The sequence below is a fragment of the Carcharhinus amblyrhynchos genome, chromosome 5 (assembly GCF_965287045.1).
Source record: "Carcharhinus amblyrhynchos chromosome 5, sCarAmb.v2.hapA, whole genome shotgun sequence".
Lineage (NCBI taxonomy): Eukaryota > Metazoa > Chordata > Chondrichthyes > Carcharhiniformes > Carcharhinidae > Carcharhinus > Carcharhinus amblyrhynchos.
The window spans coordinates 32,933,887-32,947,842 of NC_137328.1; the positions used below are offsets into that span (position 1 = coordinate 32,933,887).

At 42.2% G+C, this 13,956-nt stretch overlaps 1 protein-coding gene across 1 annotated transcript in view; it reads left to right on the forward strand.

The window, feature by feature from the left end:
• Positions 1–8,524: 8,524 nt before the first annotated feature.
• The window catches only part of cenpe (centromere protein E), a 152,388-nt gene continuing 146,956 nt past the window's right edge, over positions 8,525–13,956 (forward strand). Inside the window, exons 1-4 of the mRNA XM_080189587.1 lie at positions 8,525–8,590; positions 9,953–10,056; positions 10,896–10,985; positions 11,912–12,030. Of these exons, the coding sequence (XP_080045713.1) occupies positions 8,535–8,590; positions 9,953–10,056; positions 10,896–10,985; positions 11,912–12,030 (369 nt within the window). The 5' untranslated portion in view covers positions 8,525–8,534. The remainder of the gene's footprint in view (positions 8,591–9,952; positions 10,057–10,895; positions 10,986–11,911; positions 12,031–13,956) is intronic.

The following is a 13,956-nucleotide window of genomic DNA, read 5'->3' on the forward strand; positions in this document are numbered from 1 at the left end:
ACTGGCCTCCACTGACGTCAGCACCACGCAGCCCGGCCACAGCTGTCAGCACAGGACCCCCCCCCCCCCCCGTCCTCATCCGCTTAAACAGGACCCATCCCCATCCGCTTAAACAGGGCCCCTCTTCCCCATCCGCTTAAACAAAATCCCCCATCCACTTAAACAGGAGTATCATCCCCATTCCTTTAAACAGGACTCCCATTCCCATCCATTTAAACAGGACCATCATCCCCATCCGCTTAAACTGCACACCCAGTCCCCATCCACTTAAACAAGACTCCCCCTTCTCCATCAGCGTAAACAGGACCCCCATCCCCATCCACTTAAACAGGACTCCCCCATCTCCATCTGCTTAAACAGAACCCCATCCCCATCTGCTTAAACAGGATCTCCATCCCCATAAACAAGAGCTGCACCCCACCCGCATAATCAGGACCCCCATCCCCATCCACTTAAACAGGACCATCATCCTCATTCGTTTAAACAGGACCCCCCATTCCCATCCACTTAAACAGGACCCTCATTCCCACCTGCTTAAACAGGACACCCAGTCCCCATCCACTTAAACAGGACTCCCCCATCCCCATAAACAGGATGCCCCCATCCCTATCCACTTAAACAGGACACCTGGCCGCCAGGCGCTTAAACAGGACCATCATCCCCATCTGGCACGGTAGCACAGTGGTTAGCACTGCTGCTTCACAGCTCCAGGGACCTGGGTTCGATTCTGGCTTGGATCACTGTCTAAACAGGACACCCTCCCCAAGTCAGAACTACAAAGGAACAAATCTCAGCTCCAGGACATCACTGCAGGAGTTGTTCAGAGTAGTGTCCTAGGTCAACCATCTTCAGCTGCCTCATCATTGACCTTCCTTCCATCATAATGTCAGAAGTAGGAATGTTCACTGATGACTGCACAATGTTCAGCACCATTTGTAACTCCTCAGATAGCAAAGCAGTCCATGTCCAAATGCAGCAAGTCCTGGACAATATCCAGTCTTGAGCTGACAAATAATGGGAAGTAACATTCGCACCACACAAGTGCCAGGCAATGACTATTCAAGTAAGATCTAACCATCATCCTGTGACATTCAATGGCATTAACAATGCTGAATCCCCAACTATCAACATCTTGGGACTTACCATTGACTAGAGACTAAACTAAACTAGCCATATAAATGCTATGGCTACCACAGCAGATCAAAGGCTTAGAATCCTGTGGTAACTTACCTCATGACTCCCCAAAGCCTGTCCATATGTACACATTAGAGATGTGTTGGCATACTCTCCATTTGCTTGGATGAGTACAGCTTCAACAATATTTAAGAAGTTTGACATCATCCAGGATAAAGTAGCCTGCTTTGTCATCCCTTCTGTCAGTATTAAATCCCTCCACCACTGACGAACAGTGGCAACAGTGTTTACCATCTTCAGGATGCTCACCAAGGTTCCCTAGGCAGCACCTTCCAAACCCATGACCGTTATCATCTAGCAGAACAACTGCTGCAGATACCTGGGAACAGCACCTGGAGGTTCCCCTCCAAGACACTCACCATCCTGACTTGAAAATGTATATCATTCTTTACTGTCATTGGGTCAAAATCCTGGTATCCCTCCCTAACAACACTGTGGGTTAACCAAACCACATGGAATGTAATGGTTGAAGAAGACAGCTCACCATCACCTTCCCAAAAGCAACTAGGATGAGCAATAAATACTGGCCTGGCCAATGACTGCCGCATCCTCCAAATGAATTCTAAAAAAAGCAGGTTAACTAGTTAGTCTGTAAACTTAATACAATATTTATACTTGCCCTGTTCTAATTCAAACTATTGCCCTAGTTTAGAAAAAAAAATCTCTTAAAACTCACTAACCGGTCACCGATCAACTTACCTAGTTACTGCCTCTGGACTTCAGGGGCAGAATGTCAATCTGGGTATGCACCTTTGATTTTTTTTTGGATGAAATTGAATGTTCGATATAGGACAAGAAGGCCATATTTCCCTGGATGATGATAGAGATAGAGGGTAAGATGAAACAAAAAAAGAGGTGTATGACCAATATCAGGTTGACAATACAAGAGAAACCAAGATCAGGGGGAGGTGAAGGAGGAAACAAAAGAGGCAAAGAGAGAGTACGAGAAACAGATTACCAGTTAACATGAAAAGGAATCCAAAAACTTTCTTTTGTCCAGAAATACGAAAAGGGGAATAAAAGGGGTTGAGGGATTAAGGATCAAAAAGGAGACTTATGCATGGAGGCCTGGCTAAGATACTAAATGACTTCATCTGTCATTACCAAAAAAGAACTTTAACCAATGTAGGGAAATTGCTGTTTAGTTTACGCATAAAGTATGTCAACTCAATACGATTTTATGCTAAATTCTCAGTTATAATCTCACCACATGACTTGGTCTTACACTTAAAATTGACAAGGGACAAAAAACATACGGCCTTAAGGTAGTGATGTAAGATGTCAATTATCGTTATAGAATCATCCACCTCCCTCATAATTAAAATTATCAGCTCTGTCCTCTAAATTCAAAGACCTATCATACAAAATAAAACAAGTATCAAAACATTCAGCCTTATGCAAGAAATTAATACAGTTTAATTTGTGATGTTTCAAAGAAGACACTTTGTTATGCAAATTTGGAATTAAGTTCCATAATTGTAGTAGCTCAAGGCTACAATTAACAAAACCAAAGATTTATTGAAAGAGAAGAATTATGTACAACTAATGATTTAACAGTATAACTATATAAGTCCATTACAAACAATGTCCTGACTCCAACTGAAGCCTTCCAGCCCCAGGAATGCACATTCTCATTCCCCATTGGTCCTGGTTTGAGCGCTTGTGCTCAATTGGTTCTGGCCTAGTCACATGGCCCATGAAGGCTCGCCTATTAAAGAGGCCTCTACTACAGCATTGGTTGGCCTTTTTCTTTACAAGATTGAACTAGAGACTAAAAATGGAGTAATTGAACTGGAGAAAGATGCATATAGGTTCTCCTTTGTATACATATAAATAACTTAGACTTGCATGTATTGCGCATATTTCAAAGTTTGCCAATGACACAAAACTTGAAAGTATAGTGAATTGTGAGGATAGCTATACACTTCAAAAGGACATAAAACAGCCATGTTGTAACAAGAAGAACTCAAATAGATTAAATTTAATGCAGAGAAGTGATATGTTCAGCAATTCACAATATAAAATAAAGGGTACAAATATAAAAGGGTCCAGAATTAGAGGCAAGTTGTTGAAAGTGGCAGGGCAAGTTGAGAAAGTGGTTAAAAATGCATGTGGAACCCAGGGAGGGGAGGAGAGAGAAGGGGAGGGAGGAAGGGGGCAGAGGGGAGGGGGGGTGGTGGTGGATTCTCCCATCTTGTTGCACTACTATTGTAGTGCAGCAGGCCGGGAGTCTCGAGTGGAGCTGTTTGCAGATTCCTCATTGGGCTCCTTGGCCTCTGTGCATTTCCCAGTGCTGGATTTCTGGACCCATCAGGGAGTTGGCAGCCTGACCCCGCTGGAATAGAGGGTGAGCAATCGCGGTCCCCCTTAGAGCGTCAGGCACAAGGGTGCCCCCTGGGTATAGCCAGCTTGGCAGTGCGAGCCTGGCTGCTTGGTGCTGCGCAAGGGGCAAAGTGCCGATGCCCAGAGGGCACATTGGCACTGTCACAAGGCCTCAGATGGGGCCTAATGGGGGGGCCTGATTGGGGGTGGGGCATCTGGGAGGCGATTGATGGGACTGAGGGGCCCCGCTGCCACTCTGCACTGAGGCTGAGTGACAGAGGGAGGGAGGACAGAGGGTGGGGTGCGGCAGGTCAGGGCTGCTGGTAGGGTTCAGGGGGAGATTAGCGCTGGGAATGGGGGTGACGTTGAAGTGGGTCAGGGCAAAGATGGGGGGTTGGTTAAGGCTGGCCCAGAAACATTTGGATGGCCAGCAGTTGGGCCCTGAGAAGCTTGGAGGGACAGCGATGTGGGGCCACAGAGCTGGCCAGCAATCAAGCTAGCCAGCAATCAGCAGGCTGACAATGTGGGTACTGTGCACGTGCTGGTCTACAGCTCAACCTTCAACACCATTATTCGCATAAAACCCATCTCCAAATTCCGTGGTCTGGGTCTCAGCACCTCCTTCTGTGACTGGATCCTGAACTTCCTAGCTCACAGACCACAATCATAAGGACTGGCAACAATACCTCCACCACGATCATCCTCAACACTGGTGCCGCTCAAGGTTGTGTTCTCAGTCCCCACTATACTCCTTATACACTTATGACTGTGTGTCGAATTTCCCCTCCAGTTCGATTTTCAAGTTTGCTGACGACACCACCGTAGTGGATTGGATCTCAAACAGTGATGAGACAGAGTACAGGAATGAGGTAGAGAATCTGGTGAATTAGTGTGGCAACAATAATCCCGCCCTCAATGTCAACAAAATGAAGGAGATCGTCATCGATTTCAGGAAACATAAAGGAGAATATGCCCCTGTCTACATCAACGGGGATGAAGTAGAAAGGGTCAAGAGCTTTGAGTTTTTAGGTATCCAGATCACCAACAACCTATCCTGGTCTCCCCATGCTGACACTATAGTTAAGAAAACCAATCAATGCCTCTACTTTCTCAGAAGACTAAGGAAATTTGGTATGTCAGCTATGACTCTCACCAACTTTTACAGATACACCATACTAAAGCATTCTTTCTGGTTGTATCACAGCTTGGTATGGCTCCTGCTCTGCTCAAAACTGCAAGGAACTACAAAAGGTTGTGAATCTAGCCCAATCCATCACAGAAACCAGCCTCCCATTCATTGACTCTGTCCACACTTCCCACTGCCTCGGCAAAGCAAGTCAGCATGATTAAGGACCCCACACATCCTGGACATTCTCTCTTCCACCTTCTTCCGTCAGGGAAAAGATACAGAAGTCTAAGGTCACGTACCAAATCAGTCAAGAACAGCTTCTTCCCTGCTGTTGTCAGACTTTTGAATGATCTACCTTGCATTAAGTTGATCTTTCTCTTGTTGTGGGAAAATTACCACTTTGGAGTCAGACTGGAGGAACAACAACACAGTTTTATTTAACCAAGCTTCGTGGAATTAGGACTAGGGGGCACAGCCTCAAGATAAAGGGGAGGCGGTTTAGAACGGAGTTGAGGAGGAACTTCTTCACTCAAAGGGTGGTGAATCTCTGGAATTCTCTGCCCGTTGAAGTGGTGGAGGCTGCCTCGCTAAATATTTTTAAGAAGCGGGTTGATGGGTTCTTGATAAGAGAGGGGATTAAGGGTTATGGGGAGAGGGCGGGAAAGTGGAACTGAGCCACGACAGATCAGCCATGATCTTATTGAATGGCGGGGCAGGCTCGAAGGGCTAGATGGCCTACTCCTGCTCCTATTTCTTATGTTCTTATGTTCTTATGTGGAGAAAAGGGACCAGCACTCCACACTACTGGACAGCTACCTCCTCTCGATGAAACAATAGAAGTGGTCCATCTTTATACCCTTTACACAAGAGGTGGACTGGACACGATTATCACATCGTTATAGTCAAATGGGTACAACATCCCTTAGCTCATTATTATGGACAGGTACAGCCATTATTGTTTCAATATCAGATTGTTCCATGAATGGGTACATTTCTTCTTTATCAATGACTTAATTTTATTCTTTTCTTGTAGTAAATGGTTCCTTTGTGTTGCTGTTCTTAATCTCCCTATCAGACCCCATTGTCCCAGGGTTATCTTTATCTCTTTTTAAGGTGCCTGGCTTCCTAAAGCGTCTGTTCCCTGTTTTAATTCAATTAACTGTCTGTCCTGTGGTTTAAATTTTAAATAGTTGTCTGTGTTTGAAAGTCAGTTCTGAGTTGGAAGTCAGTGCAGGTTTAATGCCTTTTCATCGTGGGCCGAAGGGCCTGTTCTGCGCTGTAATGTTCTATGTTTAACCCCTTATGTGCCGGACAGCTATTTTTATGCCAGGTACCCATCTTTATGGCTTTTTTCCGCCTTCACTCTACACCCTAGCTATGACTGCAACAGTAGATTCTGCACTCCACAAAGAACAAAGAACAAAATCAGCCCGGGAAACAGGCCCTTCGGCCCAACGAGCCTGCGCCGCCATCTCAACACCACCGGTCCCCCTCTCCACCCACGATCCCTGTCTAATGTTTTATGGCCATCCAGATTGAGGGAATCTGATTTAGGGACAATTTATTCCTGCCAATCAGCCTAACAGCACATCTTTGGAGTGTGGGAGGAAACTGGAGCACCCGGAGAAAACCCACGCAAGCATGAGGAGAATGTGCAAACTCCCACAGACACCGGCCTAAATCCATGTGTCTGCACAGCAATCAGCGATAGTCACTGAGCTGTCGTCTTGCCCAGTATCTGGTCCAGTTTAGGCACACACTAACGACATGAAGCACTAGGCCAATCTCGAACAACCAAGAGCAGCCCCAGTATGACCCATCGTGTGTATGCCCCTCGTTGGACACGAGGCGGACCGACTTAAAACCTGTGAATGAAAAGCGAAAAAACATTATTATCATACCTTATCCATTTACATTACCAGGGACGCCCCAATGCTAATGACCCTTATTTAAAACAATCTCCTATATCCACCCATCTCCAACCCAGTCATGTGCCTGTCTAAGTTACTCTTAAATGACTCTAGTGTGTTTGCCTCCACCACCTTACTCTCATTTCCTTCTTTATGAACAGTATGCTTTGTCTGTATAACATGCAAGAAACAATACTTTGCATTGTAAATACATGTAACAATAATAAATCAAATCAAAATCTCAGCGGCAACAGATCAGCGCATACGCATTAGTCATTGGTCCGCTCAGCACAATGCTGCCACCCTCTCCAGTGGGAATATACCTCACCCATGAAATTTCAGTGTGATTCACGCTGCAGAGCACAGAGAGTGGGAGATTGATTTTGAAACTCCCCTTGAGAAAAACAGGAGGATTTACTCTAGTTTTTACACAAATTCAAAACTTAGGATTTTTTTGGGAGAATGGCCCCTGATCTTTTTGAAGTTACTGAGTACAAAAGCAAAGAAGTTCTGATGAACCTTTATGAAATATTGATCTAACTTATGCATTGTGTCCAATTCTGGGCACTGCATCTGAAGATGGATGTGAGGACTTTAGAAAAGATGCTGAATAGATTTACTTGAAAATAGCTCTAGATGTTCAATTACGTGGATAGATTGAAGCAGTGTTGCAATCTGCAGCTCAGGAGCCACATGTGGCCTAGCTGGGTTCTGAGTGCGCCACACGAGACATTTTATTGACTGTTGTCCATGTTCAGGCTTGTCATATTCTGCAGATTTCTGTCCACGTAGTTTTTTTTCCTACTCATATGACTGAAACGATGTGCACATAATTCAATACAGGTGACTTGAGGTGCCAGCTGATTGCACACACCATTGTTTGTGGGAGTGTGTTCCCTCTGCACCCAAAATGTAAATATTTATGTTATTTTTATCATTTAAAGTTGATGAAAGCTCTATAATACATAAATGGTTAAGCATTTTCTAGAATGTGGTATGAAATATTTGGCATTTTATTTAATCTTATTCATGGGGTTATGCTTTGTGAACAAGCCTGATTTCAAACTTGTGACCCACTGAGATGCATAGGTTGCCTGTCGCTGGAGTGGAGAAATTGGGGTTGATTTCCTCGAAGAAAAGTTTGGAAGAAGATTTTGGTGTTCAAGAAGAGACCAAGACACTAGATGCAAACAATTCCCATTGGCAGAACGACTGGGAACCAGAGAACGCAGTTCTAAGATAATTACTAAAAAATCCATGATTTGAAACTCTTCCACAAAGGTTAGGATCTGGAATGCACAGATTCAATCATGCTTTCACCCAGACATACTCTCTTCCACCTTCTTCCGTCAGGAAAAGATACAAAAATCTGAGGTCACATACCAACTGACCCAAGAACAGCGTCTTCCCTGCCGCCCTCAGACTTTTGAATGGAGCTCCCTCACATTAAGTTGCTCTTTCTCTACACCCTAGCTATGACTGTAACACTACATTCTGCATTCATTCTTTCCTCCTCTATGAACGGTATGCTTTATCTGTACAGTGCACAAGAAACAATACTTTTCACTGTATCCTAATACATATGACAATAATAAATCAAATAATTAATTTTAAAAATACTTGAAATAAAAACACTTCCACGCCTACAGTGAAAGCGTGGGAAAGTAAGGCGGGTCAAAATTTTTTTGTCAACTGTTCCCAAACACTCGATGGGCCGAGTGGCTTGTTGCCTTAGTTTGGAAGTTGGCTCATTCCATTCTGGCCCAGTCAGAAGGGGGGGTGGTTCTGATGGGCTCTCAATGGATCCGGCTACTAGGCTGTGAGCTCCGCGGAGCGGCTGATTAATTTTCCCCCGTCACTCCGCATCAGTGGTACAGTCCAGGCTCGCAAGCTGTGCTAATTGACCAACCAGATCGAGGCGGCGAATTTTAAACGGGAGTTGGGGCGCGAGCGGGAGTGGGGTTTGTGCTGGTGTGGGAATGGCGGAGGAGGGTGCTGTACAGGTGTGTGTCCGGGTTAGGCCGGCCCTCGACAGGTGAGGAGAGCTCTGGACCGTCACAACTAACTCAAATTTATCAGTGAAGCTGGCGGACCAGCTAAGGTGGCCGTTAAAATGAAAGGGATAATCGGTTTTATCGTTAGAGGCGCTGAGTATAAAAGCAAAGAGGTTATATAATGTTTATAAATTACTGGTTGTAGTACAACTTTATTTTGTAAAAAAAAGGTCAAGACCACGAGAAGATCGTCATTAGTTTCTCTGGATATAGACCAGGAAGTACAATTCTACATCAAGGTGGTTATGCTATGCTGTTCAGGAGCATTTGTGCCTGCAGTTGGGGATTGGCTTGACCTTGGGGATAGGAGTATCTGAAATAGGAGTGTGGAGTTCACACGTTCCTCAGGCCTGTGTAGGTTTCCTCTGGGTGCTCTGGTTCCCTCCCTGCTTCAGTCTGAGAATATGCAACTGGGTGGATTAGTCAGAACGTGTGGAGTTTTTTCTGATTGACAGGCAGTGACCACTGGAATACAGCCTGGATCTGTGTTAATTATTTGGAAGAGGGAATTAAATGTATTATCTACAAAGTTGGGTGGGGTGGTGACCTATAAGAGGGATGCAGAGATGCTTGTGTGATTTGGAAAGGCAGAGTGGGCATAAGCATGGCAGGTGTAGAATAATGTGGATAAATGTGATGTTATCCACTTGTTAGCAACAATAAGAAAGCAGATTATTTGAGTATAAATTGGGAGAGGCTGGATACCCAATGAGACCTTGGTGTACATGTGCATCAGTTGCTTAAAAATAAGTATAGCAGGCAGTAAAGGTAAATGGCATGTTGGCCTTCATAGCAACAGGATTTGTGTATAGGAATGTTACAATTCAATAGGACATTGAGTACACCTTGTTCTTGTACAGTTTTGGTGTCGTCTGAGGAAGGATGCCCTTGCTATAGGGGGAGTATGATGAAGGTTTACCAAGTGTCAGATGCATACTTCACCTGGTGAAGGATCAGTGCTTGTGATTTTAAATAAACCTGTTGGACTCTAACCTAGTGTCAAGTGACCTCTCTCCTTGTGAATATTGAAGTTCAGGATCTTACTAGTGACTACATTTCAGTAGTTCTTGGGTAAACTTTTCCTTGCTGGTCTCATTTTTAGACTTGACAGATGAGCTGGTAGTCTGTTTTGACAAATTTGACAATTGAAGTGTAGAGTGTAAATGATGGGAAGTGGATGGAGAAAGATGTTTGTGGCAATGGAGAACTAGAAAAATGTAAATAACTGAAGGCCAATCATTAACATTGTATTTATTACAAACTCTGGCCAATATGCTTCAGCTAGTTAGTAATATGGATTAAATCTGTCCTTTTTTTTAAAAAAAACAAATTATTTCTACCAGAGAGAAATCTTTACAAGGATCGGCTGTTGATGGCCCTCCAATTCATTGGAAAGCAGACAACCAAACTATCTCCCAGATTTCTGGAACAAGGTCATTCAGCTTTGGTAAGTTCCTGAGAATTTTTTTAAGACTTTGTTTTAATAGTCTTATTAGGAGTAGTTTCTTTAGAATTATGTGACTTAGTCATCAGTGAACCTGAACATTGAATCAGTAGTTGCTCTTGACAGATATTTCAGTGTGTTTGTTCACAGCCACCCACCTTGATTTATATCCAACTATTTTGGAAATGGGAATAATGGACAACTTGGGGAAATTAACTGAAATGGGCACAATATGGATGAACAAAACCTTAGTATCTTTAAGGGTAGCACAGTGGTTGGCACTGCTGCATTGCAGCACCAGGGACCTGGGTTTGATTTCCTACTTAATGTGCCAAGTCTGCATGTTCTTCCCATGTCTGAGCTTTCTCTGTGTGCATTGGTTTCCTTCCACAGACTGAAAGAAGGGCCAGTTAGGTGCACTGGCCATGCTAAATGCTCCCTCATTGTGCCTGAAGAGGCACCAGAGAAGTTTTATTTTCACAGTAACCTCATTGCATGTTAAGTAGACCTACTTGACACTAATGAAAATATAGTTAAATAAACCTGTGGTTGCTATTTCATAAGCTACTATCCTGGGCACTACTGATTCCAACAGCACCTCTTTCTTGCATCACTGCTTATTTACTATGTTACATCAATTAGACTGATTTTCAATAAGGCCAAACTAAGCTGAAATCTGAATGAAACCTAGTGTGATTGAGTGACACTTGCAAACAGTTAAATAATAGTTGTATCTTGTGTTTGATTTGCTAGTTGCTTGATTTCACTTGACATGCTATTGAACAAGCAGATTTAATTGGTGCTTAGTTGGTGATCTTCTACGCTGAAATATTTTGTTTTAGACCGTGTATTCCATGCTGAAGAGACAACAGCAACACTTTACAATGAAGTTGCACACTCTATTGTACGCTCTATTATCGAAGGCTATAATGGTGAGTATGCTTCAGTTTATAATAAATCTGTGGTTCAAAAAAACTGACATTTTTCCCTCCATGGTTATCTAACTCAATTTATTTTAATTTTAAATGGAGATACTGAAAATAACCATTTCAATTGATTTAAGATTCTGGATTAAATGCCTTTTGGTATTAAGTTTAGCCATAAGCTTGAGTCCTGTCAGTTCTGAGTAACAGCAATCTAAAGGCACTCAGCTGACTCTTTACATAAACAGCACTGGGCATCATGCATCCAATGCCAGATCCTTAATTACTTGTGCACAAGGAGAACTTCCTCTGCCCAATACAGAATGGCCAGAGTAGTTCTGAGTTCAGAAACAGCTCAACAGTTAGTCAATTACAGCAAATCAAGAACAAGATTTTTTACATCTTTCATTGACATACATATTTGCCAATCAAATTCCAGTTTTTCATCCTTTCTCATTTGATTGAAAAATTGACTTCTGCTAATCCATTTGCTTTGCATATCCTCATATATCTTGCCTTTGGTACATGTTATGGGGGGAAAAAAATCTGATCTTGCTCACCCTCTGAAGCTGAAAGAAATGTTGTGGGGACGATGAAAATAACACAGACCTTTTGAAGGTCAATAAGCTGAACATTTTCCACTACTATACAGAGAAAGCACAAAACTTAAATTTGAACACTTTAACTTCTGCACAATTTAACTTCCAAACTATGAAACTTCAAACAGAACATTTTTAACTTCAACATTGAAGGGATGTTATTACATTTGATTAAAATCAAATTATTTACTATACTTTTGCCACCATTGCTGTTACAATTGGTAAAACTCTCCCTTTAAATGCAGGTGTGTAAGATTCAAATCAACAACCTATCATGCAGAGGGTAGTTTTGATGTTGTTCAGTGTTAGTTTAATTCTTTGCTTTTTATTTAATAGGCACTATATTTGCATATGGGCAAACCTCATCTGGAAAAACTTACACAATGATGGGAAATGCAGTTGCTCCTGGTCTTATTCCTCTGGCAATCTGCAATTTGTTTCGTCTTATTAATGATGTAAGTAACACAGTGGCCTTTACTATATTTCATATAAATGTGCTAGGACATTATCTGGAATTATTGTTTGTATTTGGAAATATGGGAATAAAGCCTTTTTGGCTAGTCATGATTTTCTCTGTATTGTTGTTGTCATTCACCAGAACCATTGTATTGTTCCCTTTGAGGGTTATGCATTAACTTGTGAAATTGGTTTATCTGAAATCATTACTTGATTCTCAAATGTTTAGATTGCATCTTGTTTCTCCACTGTTTTCACTCCAAACAATTTGAGATCAATATTATCAATGCCTGCCAACCCCCATTCATTAGGTAATCTAGATATTACTCCTGTCAAAGTATCCCCAAAAGTATTTTTATTAACAAAGGTCCTTTATACTTCTACACATGAAAAGATCATCTTCTGTACATTGATGGAACCAGCTTTGAACTCATGGGGAAACTTGCCTTCCATAGGCAATTGGAACAAAAACAACCATACTTTGAATCTGGTGCAAAGTGGTGCTAACTGTTGTGATATCTCTGAGGGAATATGCTCAGTAAATAAGCAGGAGATAAACCACATGAAAGCAAACGTAGTTCAGAGAAACCTTCAGCTGTGCAAGAAGTAGTGGTGCAAAAGAATTGCAGCTGTATATTCCTCTTGACTATAGCTCTTGAATCTTTAGAGTAAATATTTCTACTATGCAGACCTGTAATTTCTGTAACATTCAAATAATCAAACCTGTGTTTAGTTTGCCAGTCATTTGTGAGATGTATTTGTTTGCTTTACTAATTTACCATAGTGAGCAGCAGTGGTTCTTAAGATTTAAAGATCACAGGAAAAGTTGCAGACAAGATTTTGTGCTGTATAAAATCTGTATGCATCAAACACCTGGGAGTACTCCAGAGTAGTGAGTACCTGATTTGTGGAGTAGTGGATCAATGGTGAATTTAGCAGTTGAGCTTTGAGTTGGACAGGGCAAGGTCCACTGTCACTGTGACATGGGAATGGCACAAAAGATGGTGAGGAGAAAAACCACAGCATCTCCCTGAGAATTGCCCACACACAAGCATTAATAAAAGACAGGAAATATCAAAGATGACCAATAATTCCCCCCAACATGAATTGGAAGGCTTCAGATGTACTATTTGGGTTTTTAATTGAAGGATGGAGTTATGATTTGTAAATTTAGTCATCTCAAATGGCTGAAATAAAGATTGGCCCTGTCTAAGGAGGATCAGAAGGGTCCTGACAAGCTGGAAGATCAGATTTGAAATTTAGCATATGCTGTTTAGAGCTGAATGGCTCTCAAACCACAGCCATAAGAATCCATTGATTAGCTCATTAGTAGGTGCTGTGATAAAGGCAAAATATATGGACTGTGATTTCTCAGAACTTGAGCTGTCTGAACACAGCAGAGCTGCTTATGGCTTCAATGCTAAGTGCATTCCAAACAGAACTTGTACTCATTATATTGACACCCTGCTAATACATAGTAGAAAATATAAAGCCATTGTAGCTAGCCAACACTCCAAGCATAAGTTTCAACTACCTGTATGGCACAGTAGCCAGGATACAACAAGCCACTAAGCTTCCCTGAATTCTAAGCTCTTTTTGGCTCCTCCAGATTAAGTCTTCTGGACAAGATTTACAACCAAACAATTGTGCATAAATAAACAAGGTTAGGATTTTCACTGATCTGGTGTTACCTTAACTCTAACAAAACACATAAGTAGAAATAATTTGTATATACCTATGAAATTCCTTGTGTAAAAATAACAAGGATACAATAATGGAAAAGATTTAACAAAGGAGTATGAGATTTTGATGCCCTGTAGGAAGGGAGAGTTAATTTGGCCCAAACGGGACAGTCAGAAAACTCATGAATCACCTCAACTATCAAGGTGGCCACAGCTACCATCAGAGATTAGCAACTAGAAACA